Below are 25,525 nucleotides of genomic sequence, written 5' to 3' on the forward strand. Positions count from 1 at the left end.
AATATCTTCTGTATTTTCAGACACCAATACGTGATCATCTGCATATAACAAAATAGCAACCTTTTCACCGTTAATGTCTATACCAGCATTTTATGCTTTTATATTTTCAATCAACTTATTAATGAAAATATTAAACATGATAGTGGATAAAACACATCCTTGTTTTAAACCAGTGTTTACACTTAACCAATCAGAAGTGTTACCGTTTACACTAAACCAATCAGAAGTGTTACCGTTTACACTAAACCAATTAGAAGTGTTACCGTTTACACTAAACCAATCAGAAGTGTTACCGTTTACACTAAACCAATCAGAAGTGTTACCGTTTACACAAAACCAATCAGAAGTGTTACCGTTTACACTAAACCAATCAGAAGTGTTACCGTTTACACGAACACAGCATTCTTTATTGGATTATCACTGTCTTGCAAAGCAAATATAAACTTTGTACTAATACCTAAATCTTTTAACTTATTACAAATTTGGGAACAATAATGACCTGTCAATTGTATTATATCGTATACCCTCTTAAAATCTATAAAAGAGACAAAAGTAAATTTTTGACAATTTAATTTTTTTTCTAGTTTCAATTATTGTACTCCTGCCTTTTTAGAACATAGTTATTTTAACATTAAAAGGGTAAGGTGTACTTTATTGTGGAAGCTGTGGACTTCTGGTTCAAAATAAAATTAATTACAAAGTTAAATTGTAACCACTGCCATGATGTTAGGTTTATTTCTATATTTGGGACGATTTAGAACTTGATTTAGTGTGACTTTACGCTCAATGTTGGTGACGTTTTCTGATTTCATGTACCTATATGACTTTTGTCAATCAGCTTTTCAAAAACAAACGAGAAAAATCACATATTTTTGCGTGTAGACGGGTAACATACTAATATTGTTTTTGAGGGTTTCTCCTAATTTCGGATACACACAAGTAAATAAAATATAAAAATTGTATACCATTTTGAAGAGGAACGTTACTAAGGCTTTGTGATGTCATATTTATATGACGTAATCGACGCCATTTTCGAATCCAGTAGACCTTTGAAAAAGCCATTTCAGCTTGTAGACACTGAAGGAAAAATATAAGCCCTTTGTGACATAACAGGTGAGAATCCATCGATAGCGAGATTATTTGTCATCAAAGTCTTTACATCAAATATCATTATGTAAAACAAACTTGGAACATGCTTTAAAAACATTGATTTCCAATTTAAAAGAGCAGAAGACCACCAATGCAGCGAGAAATTCCTGCACCCGGAGGCGAGCCTTTAACAACCATCCCTCCTAAAAAAAAACCTTAACGATCAAATATTGTCATCATAGAATTTTGACAGACATTAAAATCTTACAATCATTAAAAATACGCAAAAGTTGATTTGTTAAAGGTTGACATAAAACATTATACCGGGCCTCCCTACAGCCATATTTAAAGTTAAAACAAAAAGAACAAGTATTAAACAAAATCTAAAAATTTTGAGGCGTTTCTCCTCTTCAGTACGATTTTCAAAAAAAAAAAAATCTTATTTTTTTCAAACGGTAAACATTATTCAAAACAAATTGTGCATGAATGCATACGCGTGGACTTGAATGTAGCGTATATCCCACTTTTCCGTTCTTTGACAGAACACCATACGTATTCCTTATATTTCCATTTGTCTAGAGGCCACCTGGCATACACCAATAACTCTTTTTTTTTTAGCAGAAAACCAAGAGTTTTTACGAATATACTTGAGTTGACGTCAATATATTAACATGATTTTGACGTTAACATACGACGTTACCAAAAGTGACACCAATATCGAGCGTAACTTCTGTATGAACACTTTTCTAGAGATCAAAAATTTATAATGGCATTAAAAGAAATGCTCCGATTTTATCTTCATGAAACAGAACACAAATATGGCTATGAGCAAAACAACTTTAATAAATCAAGTTTCAGTAATAAAACTAAAATGATCAATACTCTACGCTAAATATTTCTTTTCTGATAATAAATGTGACATAAACATTCATCGGGAGTTTAACTAATTTATGTAACCTAGAGATGGTAGATTTGGGGTTGGGGGGGGGGGGGGGAGAGATTTAATAAAATGAATCTTTAATCTTATTATTGTTATAACAGGCGTATATCTCGAAATAACGCACCAGTAAATGTATGAAAACAATATTCATGAATTTCCTTAACTGACAAGTTTAGCGCCCGGATAATTGTAACGCTCAGTAGCTGTTAACATTGATTCCACGTCTCGTAAATAATTCAGATGGCTCGAAAAACCATTAACAATTAAAATATTTAATATATAGTACCAACACTTTTGAATAACTTTTTTTTTTTTAATTCCAATCCTAAATTAACTCTCAGAAGGATCCATTGTTTTTTTCTTACATTTCTTACAAACAAAGTTATTGTGAATCAGTTTCCGTCCTCCGTCTTGGGTTGTCTGCAATTGTGGACACCAGTTTGACCTATGTTAACATTATAGGCATTGATCTTGCATAATGTGCTACAAAGCCATCAGTGCGATATTCCTGACTCCGTTCTGGAAACCTTCGAAATTATTTTTAAAAGCACACAACAATATTGAATGAGCAATTAGATTATATATTACAGAAGTATTGCCGATGGCTGATTCAGTAGGGTGTACGCCCATTTTTTCAGAAAGAAATCTTCTTTTATTAAATCTTCGAAAAACAATTTGCATTATGCCACGCTATCGCTTGTAGGATTTATTTTCCTTTTGGATAGTCACACTCGGAATAGTAGAAACATGCATCCATTGATTGTTATACTATTTCATTTTACATATTGCAATACAATCAAAATTTTAGATTTCTTTCGTGCTGCTTAAAAAAAAATAACATTGTATGTGTATCGTACAAATAAAGTGATTTGTATCATAACATTTTAATTGCTTTGGGGAAGACCAGTTGTTCTGAGAGGGTGAATTTGTGTGTCACTTAACGGACGAGCGGAAAATAAATATTCTGGCCTGGTCTGAGAAAAAAATGAATAATGTTGCTGTCTTTTAGATAAAACTGACTTTAATTTGCCTGGTCTCCACTTCATGATAAAACGGGCGTCCCGTCCTTAATTTAAGATATATGATTGTGACAAAAAAAGTCGAGATCTTTATTTGTAAACAAACAATTTAACTTCCGTTTTATGTATGTACGACATCATTGTACTAAAACTGATCTAAAACCAATCAACCAGATGAGTGACATATTTGATAAGCATGTAGTCATCGTTGTGCTAAGTTGGGCGTAAACTAACGTTAAATTGTGGGATTGTCGTTTTTTTATATTTTACATATGTATATTGTTGTGTATATATTGTACTTTTAAATCACAAGGTATAAAACTTTATAAAGTGGATTTGTATTTGTAAAAATGAAATGTTTTCTAATGTGGGAATGTATACGTGATTTCATCGGAAACTTCAAGTTATTTTCGTTATTTCTTTAGGTAAGTATTCACAACAGGTTTTTATATGATGTACCTACTACAATTTACGATCTATGTAAATTACAGTAACGACTAAGTGCATTGTTGACTGCGTTTGTATAGATTGGAACGACTTTAAGATCGTATACTAATATCAATATTGCGATTAGGGCATATCACCTGATAATATTTCACAGCGGTCCAAACTCCTCGATCGAAAATAAATTGACAACGGCATGGCTAAAAAAGAAAAATACAAACAGACAAATAATAGTACACAAGACACAACATTGAAAACTAAAGACTAAGTAACACGAACCCCAACACAAACTGAGGGTGATCGCAGGTGCTCCAGAAGGATAAGCAGATCCTGCTCCACATGTTGCAACCGTCGTGTTGCTCATATTATTACAAATACGGTAAATAGTTTAATTCGGTAGGTCACATTCGTGAAAAGGGAAGGGGGTTGTTGTAACGACATAAGAAACATATCCGATATCATCTGTGAAACGGTCATATCATAACGGTCAACCAACTCGTGATGGCGTCCGTAAAATTTCTAAATACTTTGATATTATAAATGCCTCCGAAACAGCAAAATTTATAAATTTTCGGGTAATAATCCCAAAAGAATTAAACCAAAAATCTAAATTCTACGCTAGGAAACGTCATGTTTGTCTGTTATGTTATATATCAATTCATGTCCGTTTATGATGTCTTTCGGTGAAAACTTTAACAAAAACATGTTGTAAAAGACAAAAGATAATTGATTCGTCAGCAAAAACGATACTAAATAAGATTTAGGTTTCCGTTTGTAGGTTATGTAAAAGTTCAGTAGTCTTTTAAGATTTAGTATATGATTAAGACTCTTTCAGACTAAATTTCTAGTATATTTTAACAACTTAGATTTTTGTTTAACATGTCCATTTCTGATACACATATTCTGGAAAGGCACGTTAAAAGAGGGGGGCAAGGGGTTTAACTGTTATGCTGTTATGGGGCAATTTAATTCTTTGTTATCTGTTATTTTGAAAATATATTTGCTGTTAGCTGTTATTGTCTTATTCTTTGTTAGCTGTTATTGGGCTTTTAGTTTTTTTGTTATCTGTTATTGTGATAATGTATTTGCTGTTAACTGTTATTGAAAATTGGAATGTTAGCATTTTTTTTTTGACAGTCAATATTCGGTATAAATTGAAGATCATTGGCCATTGAGGTCTACCACTACTAATATGTTTGTCCCGTATTCAGAGAAGGATTCCATTAACATATACCCATCACAGAAGTGAGGTCCAGGACAATTCAAGTATATCTTATGATTATCCTTTGTAATAAATTCCATTTTTTTTTTATGAATGTGTATTTAGAATTATCTTAATTTTTTGTATGAGAATAATGTTCCTTGTTTTCTGTACGAACATATTAAATTAAAACAATTCTTAATATGACAAAAAGGAAAACATATGGCCAGGAATATCTGACAAGGATCTCAATTAAGGACTAGGTCCTAACAACCACTTAACCTTTTATATAATATGGTACATAGACTCAGCTCTGTGATTCTTTTCAAAGCAGAACCAAATGCATTGTACAATGAAAGTTCCAACCATGTACTTGGGTCCGAAGCTGCACATAACTCATTACAAACAAAGATTTATTTCGTTTCAAGCCATTGTTTCCCTACTAAACTATGTATTCTACTTACTAGTACACTTGGTACAATCAAAAACCTCAGCTGATAAAAAATTGTTCAAATAAGGCCTTTGAAAATAGTGGAATAAATTGCTTTTAGAGTGTCAAAATTCGTTCGAAGTACTTGATAAATTGCATGCTTATAATTGGTGCTTTTGATTTTTCTACCCTATATACCACTTTGCCTCAAAGTTTTATTAAGAAAATTTCACACACCTCATTAAATGGTCATTTAGAAAAAGTCAGAATATTCAAACTCTTTTAGGTCACTTTTTTATTAGCAACAAAGGGAGCTTCAGTCAATATATATAAACAATACACCAACGTTTCATGAGAACTGCTTAAAACATTTTTGTGTTAATGTTTGAAAACTGGAAAATCACCCCTTTTTAATTAATAAAACCCGTTAACTCGGAAACGTAAAATCTAAAATTTATAAAAATTGAAAGTTACCTCATGTTAATAGATATAAACAATTCACCAAAATTCCTTGCTTTGTGAAAGCATTTTTGAGATATTATCAGAAAACTGAAAAAAAAACCACCAATTTTATTGAATAAAAACCCATTACCCAGAAACTTAAAATCTAAAATTTATAAAAAAAAAAAGAAAAAAAAAAGGGAGCTCACGTCAATAGATATAACCAATTTCCCAAAGTTTAATGCAAATGGTTAAAGAGTTTTTGAGTTAATGTCCGACATGTTGACAACAGACGGACAACAGTATACCATAATACGTTCCGTAAACGAGCGTATAAAAAACATTATAATATATTGAGTAGTAATTTAAACACATTCTAGATACATAAATTAATACTAAAAACATAGTCATAAAAAATGGAATGCATTACAAAGGATTATATCCGTAATAAGAAATACTGATTTGTCAAAGACCGAATTATTTTAATATTTCATTTACTGTTATCTGTTTTTGTCCATTTTAATTCCTTGTTATCTGTTATGAGCCAAATCAATTTGCTGTTTTGCTGTTATTGGGACCCCCCTTGCCCCCCTCTTAAAAGTGTTCATTATATTTAATCAAAACAGCAGTCTGCAAACCAGTTTGTAAAATGTATATGGTATGTGGCCGAGCTTTTTTAACAGATAATTCAAAATACAAGCAAATGCTGTCTATGCTTCTTCTTTCTTTTTTTTTAGAAAGGGGGGGGGGGGGGGGGTAAATCCTTTAGAATTATTCAATGACTTAATATTTTATAAACAGAAAACGAAATCATCAGTGCTATTTCATGTGAATACAACTTGTAAACATCTTATTTTCTTGATAATGGCCAACTAAATCTTTCTGTCTTTCAATTTTTTTTCAGTGCTATTTTGAAACAGTCTGTACACATCTTTTTTAATAGAGAATTTGCAATTGATTGGCTTCATAAAATAAAATTGCTCTGCACTCAGTTAAATATATGGGCGTGGCAATATATCATTTTTATCCAATCAACTGCACTTAATGGTAACGATTAGTTTATAATAGTAGTATAAACAATGAAAATTATATAATGACATTGTAGCCGGATAAAAGAAAGAGTAAAACAATATACTGCTTTTTGTGTATAATTCCTTGAAATTCAGATATAACGTTTTGTAGTTCTTTGCTTTCTGTCAAATAATTCGACAAGGTTTGATATACTGTGGAATTATAAGAACACGTGACAATAGAAATATTTATAATTGTATTTCAGTTTAGCAAATACATAGGATTCCGTTTACTACAATGGCTTGCTGTGATGAATTTAAGACAGAATTTCAATTCAGAAAATTCGGATTAAGTTATGACAATTCAAAGAAGTTTGTTCTTTCTGAGGTAAGCATAACAATTATAAATAGAAAAACAAAGGATGTGGAATATCTATCCATGTCACAAAATCAGTACAAGCACAACAAAAAAAAAAAAACAAAAAGTAAAGGAATAACCCTTGTATTGCTGTTCTTCATCTCAAGCATACGTATAAACTATTATTCAAACACATTTCATTTATACGACCTTCGTAAGTTTGAATCGAAAAGTTTTAAAAAAAATATTCAGAATATACAGGACTTTTTATTTTACAGGTATACATAGTTTAACTTAGGAAAAGTGATGTTTATGAACTATGTGCAAAAAAGTGCATCATATTAAAATTACTGTCTATATTTATTTATTTAGTTTAAACATATTTATTAATAGTGGATTGGGAAACAAGTTTTGCAACTTATATCAATCCCTTTCCACTTTGCGGATGCGAGTGCTGTCTGTAGCGGCATTAGGTTGCTCTTTTTCGAAATCTAGAAGGGTGTCTTTAACGTGCAAGATATATGGCTCTATCTTAACACGGGCCAGCCATTTATCGACCCCTTCCGACGGGCTATCACCGTTTCCTCAAGACCATTCTCGCAAATGGTGTCAAGGGAGAGCCGAAAATTCATTCACTGAAATGTTCATCCCGTAACAAGAATCGAACCAGTATATAAATGAATTTATTTATTTGAAATGTGACTTTCAAATATTTTGAAATGCCAATTTTAATTATTGATTTCAAAGATTTACAAGTTAATCCGTTGTCTGTTAAATGTGCGAAAGACAGAACAACAAAGAACCTTCTTCTTCTCTGGATCTTTACACCCTTTATAGGGTAACCATACGAAATTGTATGTCGAACAGTTCCACCACCAAAAAAATAATTGAAGAATAAATTAACAATCGTAACATAACAACATTATATACACTATATACATTTTTTTAAGTCTTTATGTGTTTTTATAAAGGAGGTTTACAGGTTTTATTTTGACTTTTACATAGGAAGTTTACAGTTTAAGTCTTTTAACATACAATTAAAGGAAAAATTATGATTTTTACTTGAAAAATTATGATTTTTACTTTTAGCAGTTATTTTTCATAAATTTTTTTTTTTTTATTTTTGGTTTACTGATCAATATTTAATATAATATTTACAGATTAGGTCACATATTCACTTTTTAGATAATTCACTTTTTAGATAATTTACAAAATGAAAAAAAGACAAGATTTTGGTCTTTGATCTTTAGGAATTCGCCTTTATATCTTTAAAGATAATTTGACATTAATTTATTCACTGTGTATTATGAGAACAATTAGAAAGATGATGTTTTTACAACTATTTACAGTTAATTCACAGAATATTTATGAACTGAAACTCTTAAGATTTAATGAGAATGATTATACTGTTAATAATAGTATTAAGTAGACTAAATTTTCAAAATGTTTTGTTTAAATTTTACATTGCTGTCCTCCCATCCTTGCCCCCACTCTTAGGCAGCCTTTTTCTTTGCTTGGTCTTTCATCACCAGTTGATATCGTGCGTTGTGTATGAGAAACACTAGTCTTCTTGATTGGAATTCTATTTGAGATATCAGGTCAGATGTGATTCTGTATATCTTTTGTATTTTTGTAATGTCCATTAATACTTGAATTGTCATTTCACATGTGAGATCTTCTACTCGCACATTCCCGTTTGTGGTTAGTAGGTTCTTAATTGTTTGTAATATTGGATCTCGCAGGTAATTCCACGCTTCACATTCTATAAGCAAATGTTCTAATGTCTCTTCTTTACACTCACAGGCTATACAATGATCTTCAGTTCCTTCTTTGTATATCTTATATCTTAGAGGTTGTAGAATATAAGTTCCAGTTAATAGTTTGATCTTGGTAGGTACTCTCTTGCTGTCTCTTGGAGATTGGTGCTTGATTCGCAATATTGGATGTATTTTTCCTGGCATGAATATATCACTGTTGAGGTATCGAAGGCCGGTATAGAGCTTAGCTAGAGATGTTGTTCGTTCAATCCAGTAGGCATTGATACCTTTTTTAGCTTTATTTAACAGTTCATCCTTTTTTATCTGAATATCTAGCCACTCACTTGCATTTCCTAGGTCGTATTTTAGCATGATTGTTTTTACTTGAATAAACCAGCTGTTACTATTCATTGACTTGATGCACAATTGCCTCCTTGCTAGTTGTTTTTCTAAACTTTCGTTGGGTTGGGTACATACATTTATGAATAGGGTCATGACCTTTAAGTGTATTTGCGCTTCTACTGGTAGTATTCCCGTCAAGATGTTAATTGCCGGATCTGGTGTATTAGTTGGTAGTGACATCAGTTGCTTGAGCATTTTCTTTTGAAATTTTTCCAATTTCTCTAGATCTAGAGATTGTGGTGTTAGTAGATCCATTCCATATAATAACACCGGCAAGATGTAGATTTTAAACAGGTGTATTATAGTTTCCATATCTAGTCCATTTTCACCATGGAAGCCACTGCCAAGTAGAGCATAAGCACTTCTTCTTGATTTTTTTATATTCTCCTCAATATTTGCTATGATATTTTGCTTCATAGAGTTCGTTCGGATTATTCCTAAATGCATAGCTGAGTCAACTCTTGGCATAATAGCTTCATTCAATGTATATTCTTCCAGTAGCGTTTCTTTCTTTGTTGGCTTAGGTTTGATGTTAATAGCGACGCTTTTTTTTTGGCTGTAGTTTATATCCTTCCATGCCAGCAAAGGTGTTTGCCATATTGATTTGTACTTGCATATCGGTTGTCTTTTTGCTCATGAGTGCGACATCATCTGCACATGCGCTAGTATTGCAGAGTATATTTCCAATTCTACATCCTAAATTTGATGTTTCCAGCATGTTAAGTAGAGGATTGATGTAAAGCTTGTATAGATCCGTACTTAGGATCCCTCCCTGGCGTACTCCTTGTAGTACATTAAATAGCTCTGAAGTTTTGCCATTCCATTTAACTGCACTTGTTGCATTTGTGTGCATACTCTGAATGATTGTCCAGTGTTTATCATCAATTCCAGCATGATAGAGTCGCTTCATTAGATGGGAATGTATAACTACATCAAAGGCTGATTTTGCGTCCAGCAGTACAAGTTCATATTCTTGATTGTTGTCTTTGGCTTCACGGTATATTTCTTCGACTGGTAATGCTGCATTTGCCGGTCCTGAGCCTGCTGTAAATCCTCGTTGAGTTACATTTTGTGTTATAAGTACTGCTGGGTTGATCCTTAATTTCACAATTGTTTCTATCACTTTGTTTAGTACCGGTAATACAGTGATTCCTCTGTAATTTGTTGCCATGTTTTTCTCGCCTTTGTTCTTAAACACGGGGGTGAGTAATCCCTCCTTTAGCATGTCTGGCACCTTGCCTTCTTTGAATATTATGTTTATGAGGTTCAGCAGCAACATTTCCAGATTTTTTCCTGCATGCAATATATGTTCGACAGTGATTCCATAGATATCAGCTGATTTTCCTTTATTAATTGATTTGATGGCCTTTTGTAGTTCTTCTAGTGTGGCCGGTGGTATATTCTTATCTTTCACCATCTCTGTAATTAATCCTATTTCATATTCTACTTGCTGGTGATATTGTCTATTCTCTAAGACTGTAGATTCCTCTGGAGTTGCTAGGTTTCTAAAGTGCTGTTTGAAGCCTTCCATAACATTTTGCTCACCAGACATACATATGTCTCCTACGTGCAGATCCATGATAGCATTACCCCTGTTCTTTCTATTGATCTTTACAAGTTGATGGAATAGTTTTGTATCCTTTGTTCTTGTTTCCATTATGCGTTGTTTCTCAGTATCTTTGACTTTAGCATTTTCAATTAGCACCTGTCGCCTAAATTCCTTTTTAGTTCTTAATCTTTGTTGGTATATATTATTTTCAGGGTCCTTTATTTTTCCTTGCTTGACCCACTGCGCATAATATTTACGCATCTCGTCTAGGGCTAACTTTATATCTGGAGACCATACATTCAATTTAGGTTTTGCGTTGTACCTAGGCTTGTTTGCGGCACATGTAGCGGCAGCATCATTTAGAAATCCATGTACCTGCTCTAAGACGGATGTAGCTTGTTCTAATGTTTCTAGCGGCATGTTCAGTATAGAATCTGACTGTTCATTTGTAATGGCTACATATAGGTCAATATCAACTTTATCCCATTTGACAGCTCGGTTTGTACAGTCCTTAGTTAGATTTTTACAATCAGCATCATTCGAGATTCCATATAATATTTTCATTTTTATAGGATGATGGTCCGACGTGTTGTTCATAACGCTGTTCAGCACTTGCTTGTGTGTTGGCTTGATTTTTCCAAGTTTATGTAGGAAGTAGTCCAATTCTGAGCATTCTTCTCCATTGACCTTCACGAATGTCTTTCCTTCATTGTCGTATTTAAGTCCAGTCTCTTTTACAAATTTTTCCAGATAGTCCTTTCTCTTATTTATTCTATCGATGTTTCCTAAGTCTTCGTTTAGATCTCCTCCAATTATTATGTAATGTGTATCTTGATATTTTAGCACTATTTCATTAAGTTGGTCTATAGTGTCTTTAAATTCCTCATAATGATCTCGACTTCCAGTTGATGGCAAATAAATAGATATTAATATCAGATTGTTATTATCTTTTCCTAAGACTTCCACGCATTGTATACGCTCTCTTCCGTCATCTAATGTTTTAATTATACTATCCAAATTCATTTTCCATATTATAGCTACTCCTCCATAACCTCTTGGCAAATATATCGGTGGGAGTGGATCATACTTATCCACACCTTTAGCGGCATAGTTCACATTTGCATCGATTTCTCCTATCAGATTTAATTGTCCTTCAAATAGCCAATGTTCTTGAATTAATACAAAGTCATTTTGTCTAATCAGATCCCTAACCGTTGCACTGCATGATTTAATACTTTTACAGTTGAATGATACTATTTGCAGTGTAGTATTTGAGGCTTCTATTGGTTGTGCTACCTGATCTGCCATTGGAGGCTTTGTTGGCCTAAAAAATGCTGTTGGTGATTTGGGTTGGCAACTAAGACTTGTTGATTGAGATTAGTTGACTCTATGTCAGAAACATCGGTTCTAGCACTATTGTTTCTGCTTTGCTCGTTACGTCTCCGGTCTTGTACCGTAACATGTTTTCTATTATTCGGTTGTATGTACTGAGGCCTGTTGATTGATGTTAATTTTTGCGGCAATGATGGTATAGTGGGTCTTTCCTGTGAGGCAGTATTATGTACGAATGGCATCTGGGTTATGATGATAGGTGTCATTTGTCCTGTATTCTGGTGAGCATTATACATAGGCGGCGGAAAGTTGTACCGAACAGTATCGTTGTTGTTGATAGCATCAGGGCCTAAGACTTGTCCTCTATGGCCTTCATTTACATTATATCCTGATGTCATTATATTGCACCCTGGTTTTAAGCTTGTAGACTCTATTCTTGGCGGGTAGTTCATATTTACTTGTGCTACGCCGTTGCAAACTTTGAGAGGGTTCTGGATGACCTCAGGGTTTGTAGGTACGCTCGGGCTTACTGTTGAGGCTATATTCATTGCAGCTCTACCATTTTCTTGATTACTTTCATGGCTTGGGTTATTGACCCTATTTTCATGATGTATGTCTAGTCTTTCATCAGTGATGTTAAGGCTCTCTGCTACTTTCTGTAGCTGATTTTCTACCTGATCCATAACGAGATTTGTTAATTTTTCATGGAAGGCTAGTATTCTGTTGTTAATTTTTCCTTGCATTTGTTCATTTAATGGTGTTGAATGCCCCATACCTTGCGGATTACTGATATTAGTACTAGTGTTCATGTCAAGTCTACGTTTCATTGTATTGACTAATGATTCCAATTCACAATTCTTGGATTCTAGGTATTGGCAACGAGTTTCCAGGAGCACTATTTTAGACTGTTCTTCTTTGAATATTTTTTCTTTCATTTTCAGATGTTCTTCTGCCTTTCGCAATTTAAGTTCTCTCTCACGGATCTCTCTTAGTTTTACAATTGCAACCTCATCTTGCTCAATACGCTCTGATGTTGATTGTTCATGAGTTGGGAATGGATCAAGGTTTGTCCTTTGTGTTGTTTTTTTCCCATTTCTCTGGTTTGTCTTTTTCTCTTGTGCATATTGTTGGTTGTTATTTGCTATTTCATGATTGTTATGCAGTTCCTGCCTTTTAGGCCTATTTGTTCTTATAGTAGCCATCTCCTGGGATTGCTCTGGGTTGTTTTCTTCATTTTCAGGCAATTCACAAGACTTTATAAATGTTTGGCTAGTATCAATCTGTTCATTTTCATCTTGAGTTGGTTCCAGTCTTTCGATTGTGTTGCAGCAGGAGTGGCATGTGAGACTGTTACCACTGATTGTCATGCACTCAGGATGAGCTATATCATTACAAATATCACAGATTTCATATTTATCTTCCATTATGATTGTGTCACATATATTGCATGTTTCAGGACTTTTTTCAGTTGAGTCATCATTACGGCTACTGCTTATTTCTTGGGTGATTGCTGGTACGTCATTGTGATGGTAAGACGTTTTACTGTTTGCACCTTTTTTTACTGGAGACAATACTTTTTCTAATATTTTCAGGTTGACATCTTGGCATATTCGACATGTGTAGTCTTCAAGTTCTTCCTTTTCTAACAATTCGATCTCCTTTGTTGAGAGGCGTTGGCAGTTGTAGTGTACCCAATGTCGGCCTGAGTTACAGAATGTGCTTTTTGTTCTACAATTCTTGGTACATTTGAAACATTGAATGCTGACTTTTTCATCTTTATCTGCATATTTTGGTTGTACTCTTTTTCCTTGTAGAGCTTGTTCAAGTTTGCTTTTCATGATCTCATTTAATTTAGTGATGGTTTTGTTCTTATCTCCATTATTCACATTTTCTATAAGCTTATGTATTTCCTTTATGTCTCTGTCGCCAAAATTTTCAGGATTTTTCCCATTTACCATTAATGTACAGGTAGTAAGGTACAGGTTGACTGTGTAGGTTTTGCCACATTTTTCTTTCATCTTTATAGTTATTTGCACCGTGGCATTTTTCGAACTGTCAGTTTCTCTTTGGATAGTGGCTTTGCCTATATTGCATGGCAATTCCTCGAAATATGCAACAGTTGCATGTTTCAGAAGTTCAAATGTTGCTGCATCTGCTTTAATGACTAGTCCTCCATTTGTTTGCTTGTATTCCATGCTTGTGGAGCGCTGAGTTGCTTCTAGCTTTTTTAGCAGTGCTTTATCTACATTAAGGGAATAATTCTTTATGATCTCTCTGTGTATTTTTGCATCCTCTTTCCTTCTTACGACTTGCATTTCAGAATTGCTCGCCATTTTTATATTTGTTGTCTGACTTGGAGAAAAAACCTCTTACTACTGATCAGCAAAAAGGTACGTCGTGGATAATCCCACTATCGACTGCAATTCACTGACCAGCAGTCTTTATTCAGAATATAATATGGGAGAGTCTATACGTACAAAGAGAATGTTTAAGTCAAGATTATTTCCTTTTTGATTGTTGATTTATGGTTCCCAGCTGTTTTGTATTCACTATTTTTATATGGTATTATGTCAGTATAATGGATGGCACTTTTTAACTCTTTAAGCTATGGTTTTGTTATATCCTTGTTTCTTCGGGTTGGAATATATGGGTCCAATGCACTAGATTACGATTGATCAGCAATAAGGTACGTCGTGGATAATCCCACTGTCGACTGCAAATTACTAATCAAACGCACTCTGTGTCTACTCGTGGCCTGAAGTTGTTATGGAAACAGAAAGTTAATAATAATATAGTTGGTATTGCTTTAAAGTTCTTGTTGGTATTGGTTTAAAGTATTTGTTGATATTGCTTTGAAGTTCTTGTTGATATTGGTTTTTAGAGTTGTATTCTTTATTTAAATTTAGGTGAAACAGTCGGTTTGCATAAGTTTGCCAATTTTACGCATCCAAACTTGAGCCAGGAGGGGATCTGGATGTACTCCGTCCTTGTATAGAGTAAAGTTGTACTTGTCTGCTAGCCTTTTGTGGCGATTTTTTGAGTTTTTGCTTTGGCAGTGGCTTAGGTCAACGGAGAGTGAAGGTGATACAACTCCAAGTTCCTGATTTATAGTCCTAATGTTTTGATTTAGTTGGTAGATGTATCTGCTTAAGGCACCGTCTTGATTAATGAATTGGTTGGTATCAGGATGTTTCTGTTTAATATTCCACTGTTGAATTGAGTATGGAGGAGTTTCAATGAAGGCTAATTTACAGTTGGCATATGGACGTAGAAGTTCTGCAATATTTCGAAAATTTTGAGTGGCGGTTTCGACAGCTTCTTCAGGTTTAGGATGTAGTGTGACGTATCTTGTCTTTGGATCGAATGCTGTCAAATCGCATGTTCCCAACCATATATATATTGATATATTATCCAGGTGGCCAATTTTATGGGCTAAATTTTGCTGTAGCCAGTGAAGTCCTTTAGATGTTGTTCTGGACTTTGCACACCAAAATTTAATGTGGTGGTCAATGCCTGGTTTGATTTGCTTTTCAAGGTAGTTGCCTTTACTGTCTGCAAAGAGTACAGGTGTTAGTTTCTTCTTTCCAGTTATTGGAGTGGTTGGCTGACGTAAGTATTTATTGAGTTTTGTTGTTGACATACCAGTTATCTTCACTTCTGGGGAAGGGGAAGGGGAGGGGGGACAGCGTTCTCTGCCAGACTTTACTCAAATTTAAATTTTAATTGAATTTACTAGAGAATAATTAGTTATACAGTATTTAATTATATTTTTACAATAAAATTTAGGAAACAATATAGGGAAAAAGAGTTTGCCTTTAAGTAAAAATGTTACCTTGACAGATATTAACCCGGTAGTTCTACCGGCCCGTAACAATGGATATCCGAAAAATCGGTTATTTACACAAATTTATGGTAATTTATGGAAATATTTATATCATAAGATGTATTTCAATTAATTTATATGTTTTTAAATAATGTGTGTTGTCACAATTGCTTTGTTTCTACTTATATCACAAAATTTTCTTCTCAGTTTCAAGATGTCGTCTTCTTGCTTCGACCTCGTTATCAATTTTTTAGCTAATACACTCCAATAATTGCTATTTACTAAAATTGGCCTAAGGACACATATCCAATTAATATTATATAAGATTTGATAAGGATTTCTATAGTAAAATAGTAAAATGACAGAAATCAGCCAAACGGAAATAAATTAAGAACTTATCGCTTATACAACGTTCCGTAAGACGAACAATGACACTTTTTAGAAGTGGAGCGTTGCCATTGGCTATTGAAACGGGACGATATTCCAGACCGCAGATACCCTTGAATGAACGATTATGTAAACTATGTGACCATTCAACCGTAGAAAATGAAATACACTTCATGATGAACTGTCCGCTCTATTCGGACATTAGATTTTAACTTTTTCAAAATGCTAAACAGTTGATTGACAATTTTGAAATATTAACAACTGCACACAAGTTTACTTCTTTAATGAAATGTGATGAAATCCAACCACTTTTGGCTAATACACTCCATAATTGTTTTATGAGACGTAAAAAAATTATATAATATTGTTTAAACTTAATGTAATGATTTAAATTTCCTTTTTTGTATTTTTACTTTGTAAATCTTTACTTAACGAATTTATTTTGAATTAATCGTTAAATTTTTACTGTAAATTTTACTAAAATTTTTACTGAACTATAACTGAATTCTTACTGATTTTTTTTTTTTTTTTAACCTTTACCCTAGTGGCGTTTTTAAGCGAACTAAACTGTAATTATACTTCTTTTGTATTTATTGTTGTTTTTTATTAGTAAGTTCTATATTATTATTTTGAAGCATTCATGAATAGATATTTTATAATTGTGTGTACATATTTAATGAGTTTTAAATCATGTAATGAATGACTATGCCTTTTTATAAAAACATTTTCCTTCAGTATAACTGTTATAGCTTTTATTTGTACTAGAACACACCCGCGAATTCGCGGGCATTCAGAACGTAGTTTAAAGTATACGACGTTACGCACGATACTGGTGTCACTTCTTACTTTGATGTGTATTAACATTTGGATGGCGAATATGTACTTCAGTTAGTAAAACAAAACTGTATCATTATATACCAAAATATTCCGTTTTAATTGTATTTTATCATTATTAAATTAGATAGTCGTTTTATAAAATGTGTGTTTGTCAATCCGCCTGTTTAAACCAAAATTGTTATGAAAATAACTTGTAAGATGTAACAAAATTTTACCGTAATCACTCTAGTAATCTCTTAAAAATATTGCAAACATTGCATAAATTCCGCCAAATTTCACTCAGTAACGTCATAACTAACAAATTAATTGTGAAGTCTTTTTTGGCGAAAAAGTCATGTAAAGTGTTGTTGGAAGAATTTTGTGAAATATTGAATGACTGGAGAATTTCAGCAAAATTATCATAGATCATAGGTTATTGGGGACAGGAGAATTTTTTTTTAATCCCTCCTCCTTTATTTCCAAAATTCCCGATGTGTGGTTTTCTATCAATTTCAATATGAATATACATTTAGTATGTTATGAACATTTAAGTAAGGAGCCTGTACTTCAGTGGTTGTCGTTTGTTTATGCGTTACATATTTGTTTTTCGTTCATTGTTTGTACATAAATAAGGCCGCTAGTTTTCTCGTTTGAATTGTTTTACATTTTTATTTCGGTGCCTTTTAAAGCTGAGTATGCGGTATGGTCTTTGCTCGTTGTTGAAAGCCGTACGATGACCTATAGTCGTTAATTTCTGTGTCATTTTGATCTTTTGTGGAGAGTTGTCAACATGGCAATCATACCACATCTTCTTTTTTTGTAATCAATGAATTTTGTAAAAGATTTAATGACTGGAGAATTTCAGAAAAGGTATCAAAAGTGCACATGAATAATTTTAGCGCTTATCTGTATATTATGAACATTCACTATATAAATAAAGTGTATTTACTTTCAATTCTAAGTTTTCTAATCGATCCATGGTGGTCATTGATATAGTATACAGACCCTCTCTATTTAATAAACTCTGTGACCACCGTGGATAGTAAACTTGAAAATGATAGCAGATAGAATTCTGAAAATACACTTTATTCGTAGTATATGTATGTTCAAAGTATACAGAAAAACGCAAACCGGAAGTATAATCTGACTTAAAATTTTGTCCAATGACGGGACAATATCCGGATGCCCTTTTTCTCGATTTTCTCCCAAAATAACTCAATCTGAATAATCATATGAATGGATGACAAATGCGACTATGCACTGTACCTATAGGACACAGAGGCGTGTTGATTAATTTATTGTGGAAAGAAGAGAAGCGACACCCAAAATGAGGTCTTCTCGTTTAATAGTATAGATATACAGTGTCTCGTAAGTCTTTATAGGCTGGGTATTGATCCTTTTTTTTATGATGTTAACGTTTTTATGTATTTTAATGTAGATCAATATGTGACACTTTAATAAACTATTATTTATCTTATCTTTATCTATAGTAACAACTTACTTTACAAATCTTTGGATTTGACAATATTTAGTTTGTAATAATAATTAATGTCGTTTAATAACATTTTATAATAATTTTGAATGAATGAAGGATTTGGTAAGCTATTGCTTGAGAGTCATTCCCTGAATTCCGAACTGTTAAAATAGAGATAAAAAGATCTGTATAATTATCCTTTTAAACGAACTTACGTTTAATGCAACGAATGAGAGTCCGTCGGAAAGGGGCGATAAATGGCTGACCCGTGTTAACAGAGCGTCATATCTCTCTCACGTAAACGACGCCCTTTGACAGTATGATAACTGAACTTGTATTAGACCCATATCTTTACCCAGATTATTTTCTCTAGCTCTGGATTCGCTGTTTCAGAATTCCGATACCTCGTATAGAAAGAAAGTCAATACTGCAAGATCCAAGAAACATCGCAACAACTACCTGTCTGAGGAGTTCGTTGGTAAACTATAACAGGGAAAATTTTCTGTGTATATCCAAGATAGTTAACCTCATTTTACCGTATTCAGTCTGCCCTTCATCTCCTTACCTCTCCCTTTGTATTATTTGTTATATCGCTCGCGTACTGAACATGGACGTTGAGCATACAATAAAAAAATCATCAAGAATCAAATGATCTATGGATAGTTTCCGATTGATCGTACCCTAAAATGAAAATAACATTATGCAATTGGTTTATATTCCAGTTGTTGACGTTTTCAACCAATTTTACAGTGTAGGTGCTCTTTGAAAATATTCCTCGAATGTACTTAATTCTGAGATGACTAGTTACATCTGACCTTTCAGTTTCCTAATATCTTTGACGGACTAGGAAGATGCTCACTTTGACAACGAGGAGAACAATGTGTTGTAAAAATCAACGTAGAACACTTCGATATTTCGATAAAGAAATGAAAATGTGTTCTTACCACACACTAGTTGAAAGTTTTCCTCATTTTAAAGCATTTAGTAACTAAGAAAACAGATTATAACACGTCATTTTCATTTAATCACCAGACCTCCCCCCCTCCCCCCCCCAATTCTCAAACACATGCCTCTACAATATGTCCAAGTACAGTCGTCTTGGATCGAGGTTACCTATATTTGCTCGAGATGTGCTTAGTTCAGTATGCCTTATATATATATATATATAATAAAAATACCTATACAAAAATTCATTTATATTTTCAGTTTGGTCCCAGAATTTTATATCCGATTTGGACTACATGTTGGTTGATGTACCATTTAGGATGGATATCCTACGATATTTATACTAAGTTTGAAGGAGACAATAATGGCGATCCAGTTTATTTTTCCAAGCTGACAAACTGGACATTTATACTTCTCCTGTTGTCTAACTTTATTGATACCGTTACTACATTGTTTGCTTATTGTAGAACTGATATTTCCTGCGACAATCAAGGTAAAACATAAAACAAAAAAGACAAGTCTCGATATATAAACATTCCTGTAATAAATCATCAAACATGCATGATTCTCATTTCTGAATATCATAACTTAAAATTAACACGTACAGTCAAATCATGCAATTATGTACATGTACGTTAAATATGATGTTTTAGCAATTGCACATTTAGCAATATTATTTTCAGAATATTGAGGAAGTTTATTACCTATGCGGTATTTGGCAAAACCTTTTTCGGAATGTTGGAACGCAACACTCTTCATCTTCGTTCTTTATTTTGACTTTTAAATATTTGAATCGCGCGTCCCTTTATTTTTATTCTAGTATTTACAGTGAAATAATACACCAATAATTTCTGTACGCATTTCATTTTTGTAGGTGAAACAATTAAAACTCCTTGGTATTTACAACTAAGCTGGTTATTCTTTGAGATGCAGAACACAGCAGCACTATTAATAACGATACTTTTCTACAGCCTTTTAACTCCAAGTAGGTATTTTACAATTATTTTTTCTTTGATGTTTATTCGCGCAGCCAACCACAATGAAAGAGGAATCCTAAGAAAGATAGAAGAAATTGCTTCTTCACATGATTTTCAGAACTTTTTTACTGTTGATTTATTTAATCATATTACGAAATTCAAAAACACCTTATAGACTTGCTTGTTACAAGGCAAAATGTCCACCCTCTTCAAAATGCATGTTCCCAGTTGACCCACTTTACAGAACCGACCTAATATATTTATGAATAATTTGACCTTGTCTTAAATTTGCAAGTAAGGTTTGCTACAAGACATTACGCATACAACACCAAATCTTGCATTATATTTATTAGATTTATCAAATCTGTTTTCCCTTTTATAAAGGAGACACTTTCTAAAAGTGTGTCATTTAGGACATGATTTATTTCGCTGCTAGTAGATTGTGCCAGGGTTTAAACAGATCAGTAGCCATTGCTTCGGTATGAAATGACTAACAAACATAGCTATTATTAAATTCCCCTCTGAACAATTTAGATGGCGATCATGCTTGAATAGTACTAGTTTATATAATATAAAACCAATGTTTCTATTTGAAGTAATATAGTAATTGCCAAGTTGGAAGGCGGTTTGGGTCATTAGCCCATTCTTTTTAAGAAGAATGCCTCATCTAGTCGAAATGGCACAAATGTTATATATGTTTACAAACAAGCTGAGAATGAACGCCGACCGATCTAACTAAAATTAGTTCACATGCAACTCGCTGCTTATATGTCGCGTGTGTGCGAAGAACTAATGTGATTAGATTAAACGCCGACAATAATAAAACCTGCACTGGCCCTATGAGAAAGTAAAATAATTCTCTTCAATGAATTATGATATGAATGTTGTTTTTTGTGTACTATTTATGTAACCAGCAAACCAACAAGATGAACGTAGTCAACACGGTTAGCTGAAGATCAACTAGTGTGCACTACTGAATTAATAAATTATGTCACGGGAAACTTTCGAACATACCTTTTTTGTCTGGAAACTGAAAAGAGGGACGAAAGATACCAGAGGGACAGTCAAACTCATAAATCGAAAATAAACTGACAACGCTATGGCTAAAAATGAAAAAGACAAACAGACAAACAATAGTACACATGACACAACATAGAAAACTAAAGAATAAGCTACACGACGAACCCCACCAAAAACTAGGGGTGATCTCAGGTCTCCGGAAGGGTAAGCAGATCCTGCTCCACATGAAACGTCAATATTCATGTACGTCTATCATCTTAATAAAGTTGGATTCAGCTTAGTCGCCACACGACTCAAACGTTCAATTTTAAAAGACAATACTATTTTAAGCCCGATTTCAACACGCGTAGTAAACATAAAAAAATGAAGAACGCACCGAAGAGGAAACCAAACACTATTGAAAAAATAACAGACAAACGATGACTATGAATAGAAAACGAACAGACAAAAACACATGTATTTCACAAAATGATGCACAGTAAAATGAGATTGAGTAACACGAACCTTTATACATACAAGGGTGAACTAGAATGGTCAAGAAAAGTAACACGAACCTCTATATATACAAGAGTGAACTAGAATGGTTGAGAACAGTAACACGAACCTCTATACATACCAGGGTGAACTAGAATGGTCGAGAACAGTAACACGAACCTCTATACATACAAAGGTGAACTAGAATGGTCGAGAACAGTAACACGAACCTCTATACATACAAGGGTGAACAAGAATGGTCGAGAACAGTAACACGAACCTCTATACATACAAGGGTGAACTAGAATGGTCGAGAACAGTAACACGAACCTCTATACATACAAGGGTGAACTAGAATGGTCGAGAACAGTAACACGAACCTCTATACATACAAGGGTGAACTAGAATGGTCGAGAACAGTAACACGAACCTCTATACATACAAGGGTGAACTAGAATGGTCGAGAACAGTAACACGAACCTCTATACATACAAGGGTGAACTAGAATGGTCGAAAACAGTAACACGAACCTCTATACATACAAGGGTGAACTAGAATGGTCGAGAACAGTAACACGAACCTTTATACATACAAGGGTGAACTAGAATGTTCAAGAAGAGTAACACTTATTTCTTCAGTTCACTAAGAAAAAGCAAAGGTAAACAATAAACGATTAAAAAAAATCATATGACTTCAGTTTCGCGATCCATGAAATAATGAAATATGCATCGTAGAGAAATTTAATTTCGTGTCACTACGTTTAAGGGTTAACTTTATGTGGCTGTGTGTTCATACTACATCTGCCTATTTTTTAAAGCTCTTACTAATTTTTATGTTTTATTTTTTTTCAGACTTTACCCCTCTGAGTATTCAGTATCATGCAATAAATTCAGTGTATGTTATCCTGAACTTTTTTGTGTGTGCTAAGCCCGTTCGAATATTACATTTTGTGTATCCAAGCATATACGGAATAATTTATTCAGTGTTTTTGGTAGTGGACCAACTCGTCCTTGGAAACCCTCCTGCGTATAGTTTTATTGACTGGACAAAGCCTGAAACTGCTGTTGTTTATTGTGTTGTTTTGGTATTTGTAGGAGTACCTATAATTCATGTGACATTCTTTGGCCTCTACAAGTTACGTACATTTATCAAAGAAAAGTGTGAGGGTAGTAATCGCATATCATCCAAACAAAACTACAATATCAGCGTGGTATGTACTTAAATATCACGAGTGTTGTCGTTAAAACATTTTGATTGTATTCGCATTATAGGTAAATACTTATTGTCTCAAATTTACCTCTATTTCAACAGGAATAAGCATAATAATAAAAGGATGATAGTCATTGCAAATGAACGAAATGCATCAATAGTAATTTTATTTTAATTCACTGTTTATATATATTTGATATACGTTGTGTTTATATGTATTTTCCATGGGATAGCAACATTACCTAGAGCATTTGTGAAATCTTAGATACAAATTTTTTGTATTGGGTGATAATTATTCTTATTTTTTGAAGAACCACACTGAAACTACCAGAAAATATACACAAGATGATTATCAAAATGCTGGACTTAATGATCGACAATATATTTGTTGAGTTTGGAGGATTGATATTCCAACAGACAGTCGGTATTCCAATGTGTACTTATTGTGCACCCCTACTGGACAACATATTTTTGTAGTCGTATGAAGCAGAATTCATTCAGAACCTTCTAAAAGTCAAAATAGAACACCTTGCGAAATTCTTTAATTTTACTTTCAGATATATTGATGATGTCCTATCACTGAATAACCCATATTTCAGCCAATACTTACATTTCATATATCCTAGTGAACTTGAAATTAAGGATACTAATGATACTAGAAGGACTGCTTCATACCTTGATCTTTCCATCAATATTTACAAAGGTGGACAAGACCACATTAAACAAACGGAACGATTTCAACTTCCAGATTACCATTTTCCCATTTCTCAGCAGTAATATAACCTCTGCCCTTCGTTTATATAATTCAGTTGATACGTTATGCTCGTGCATTTTCACCTACGAACTTCATATACAGAAGTGTGCTCCTTTAATACACCGAAACTGCTCCAACAAAGTTATGAGGAGGAAAGATTAAAAATGACACTCCGTAAATTTTATGGACACCATCACGAATTGGTTGATCCATAAGATGTGTTTTTGCATAAACTAACTAAGGCCATTTTTACAACGTCTTAGATTGTGGTTTACCAGTAACGGCATCATCTGCTCTTTTTTAAAAGTACCGAACATGACCTATTACAGATTGCGACTGTTTTGCTGACTGTGAATTTGCTATGCTATAAGATGTGTCACGGTATTTGTTATTCGACCTTCATTTATTTAGTTTTGATGTTGTATTTGTGATACTTATCAGATTTTGTTAAATGTCTTATAGTTTGTAGTTGTAAAAACTTTTTTTCTTTTCTATTCGTGTGTGAGGTAAAGATAATAAATCACCAAGTTCATTTCTAAGATTTTAGTTTTGAGCAACCAAACTTACACGATGCATTTGTTTTACAGTTTGATTTAGAAGAAATACCGACATAGCTAAGTAATACAATGTATTCTAATTACTAACACAATTCTAGTATAACAGTATTGTAGTTTTTATTGTTATTAAATATAAAACATCAAATATCATTATTACAAAGCTAATCTTGAAATCTATACTAATTTTGGAGTTTTTTTTAGAAATTTACCTGTGACGCCTCTTTTGTTCATCGATCTAGTCGGGTGACGTACAATGCGTGCTTCGGCTGTGATGTTTATGTGTGCCGACTAGTTGTTTTACGTTTTCGTCTTTATTCTGTTGTAAATCACCACTTCGGTGTTGACATGTATATCAATTATATGGTCATTTTTATAAATTTACTGTTTTCAAAAGTATGAATTATTCTAAATACTAAGGATTTTCGTATCCCAGGCTGATAACCTTCGCCGTTTTTGGCACACCTTTTTGGAATTGTGGGTCATCAGCCTTTTCATTTTTGTTTGGTTTCTTAACTTTTTTGACCTGAGCTTCATTGATAAGTCTTATGTAGACGAAACACGCGCCTGGCGTATTACATTATAAGCTATGTACCTTTAATAACAATTGGAATGCATAATGTTTTATTTTATTGTTAATTTGTATATTTTTCTATCCTGAATGTTCTTCCATTTATTTTGTATTGTAGTCCTGTCATGTAATGTTGTCGTATTAGTGTATTTAACATTGCCATAAAAGCGGGAGGTTTGGCTAGCCACAAATTTGGTTTAATTCACCATTTTTTCTTAAAATGTCCTGTACCAAGCCAGGAAAATTGCAATGGTTATCTTATAGTTCGTTTCTGTGTTTGTTTGCATTGTCGTTTGTTTTTGTTGCACTTTAGTGTTTCTGTTGTTTCGTCGTTTTTCTGTTATATTGTATGCGTTTCCCTCAGTTTTTGCTTGAAACCTTGATTTGTTTTCTCTTAATCGATTCGATGTATGACTTGCGAACAGCGGCATACTACTGTTGACTTTATTGATACATTGCAACATTCTAAATCAAACTTTGTATAAAATCTCAGATTTCGACAATATTTTTGAATATTTCCCTTTATGACTTGATGAAAAATCCTGCCTG

General features: G+C 33.3%; 1 protein-coding gene across 1 annotated transcript; it reads left to right on the top strand.

Annotated features, from left to right (window-relative positions):
- The first annotated feature begins 3,248 nt into the window (after positions 1-3,248).
- LOC143045108 (protein rolling stone-like) lies at positions 3,249-23,238 on the top strand. Its single transcript, XM_076217425.1, has 5 exons — positions 3,249-3,473; positions 6,841-6,962; positions 19,679-19,910; positions 20,292-20,402; positions 22,740-23,238. Exons 2-5 carry the CDS (start codon positions 6,873-6,875, stop codon positions 23,108-23,110), a joined length of 804 nt encoding a protein of 267 aa, XP_076073540.1. The 5' UTR covers positions 3,249-3,473; positions 6,841-6,872; the 3' UTR covers positions 23,111-23,238.
- Positions 23,239-25,525: the final 2,287 nt, after the last annotated feature.

This window comes from Mytilus galloprovincialis, chromosome 1 (assembly GCF_965363235.1).
Source record: "Mytilus galloprovincialis chromosome 1, xbMytGall1.hap1.1, whole genome shotgun sequence".
Classification (NCBI taxonomy): Eukaryota; Metazoa; Mollusca; class Bivalvia; order Mytilida; family Mytilidae; genus Mytilus; species Mytilus galloprovincialis.

What these genes read in the sequence shown, in the direction of transcription:
- LOC143045108 (XM_076217425.1), top strand. Translation starts at nt 6,873, where the DNA reads ATGGCTTGCTGTGATGAATTTAAGACAGAATTTCAATTCAGAAAATTC. An exon ending in AGAAGTTTGTTCTTTCTGAG is followed by an intron (nt 6,963 to 19,678) that starts GTAAGCATAACA and finishes TTATATTTTCAG; the next exon opens with TTTGGTCCCAGAATTTTATA. An exon ending in CTACAGCCTTTTAACTCCAA is followed by an intron (nt 20,403 to 22,739) that starts GTAGGTATTTTA and finishes ATTTTTTTTCAG; the next exon opens with ACTTTACCCCTCTGAGTATT.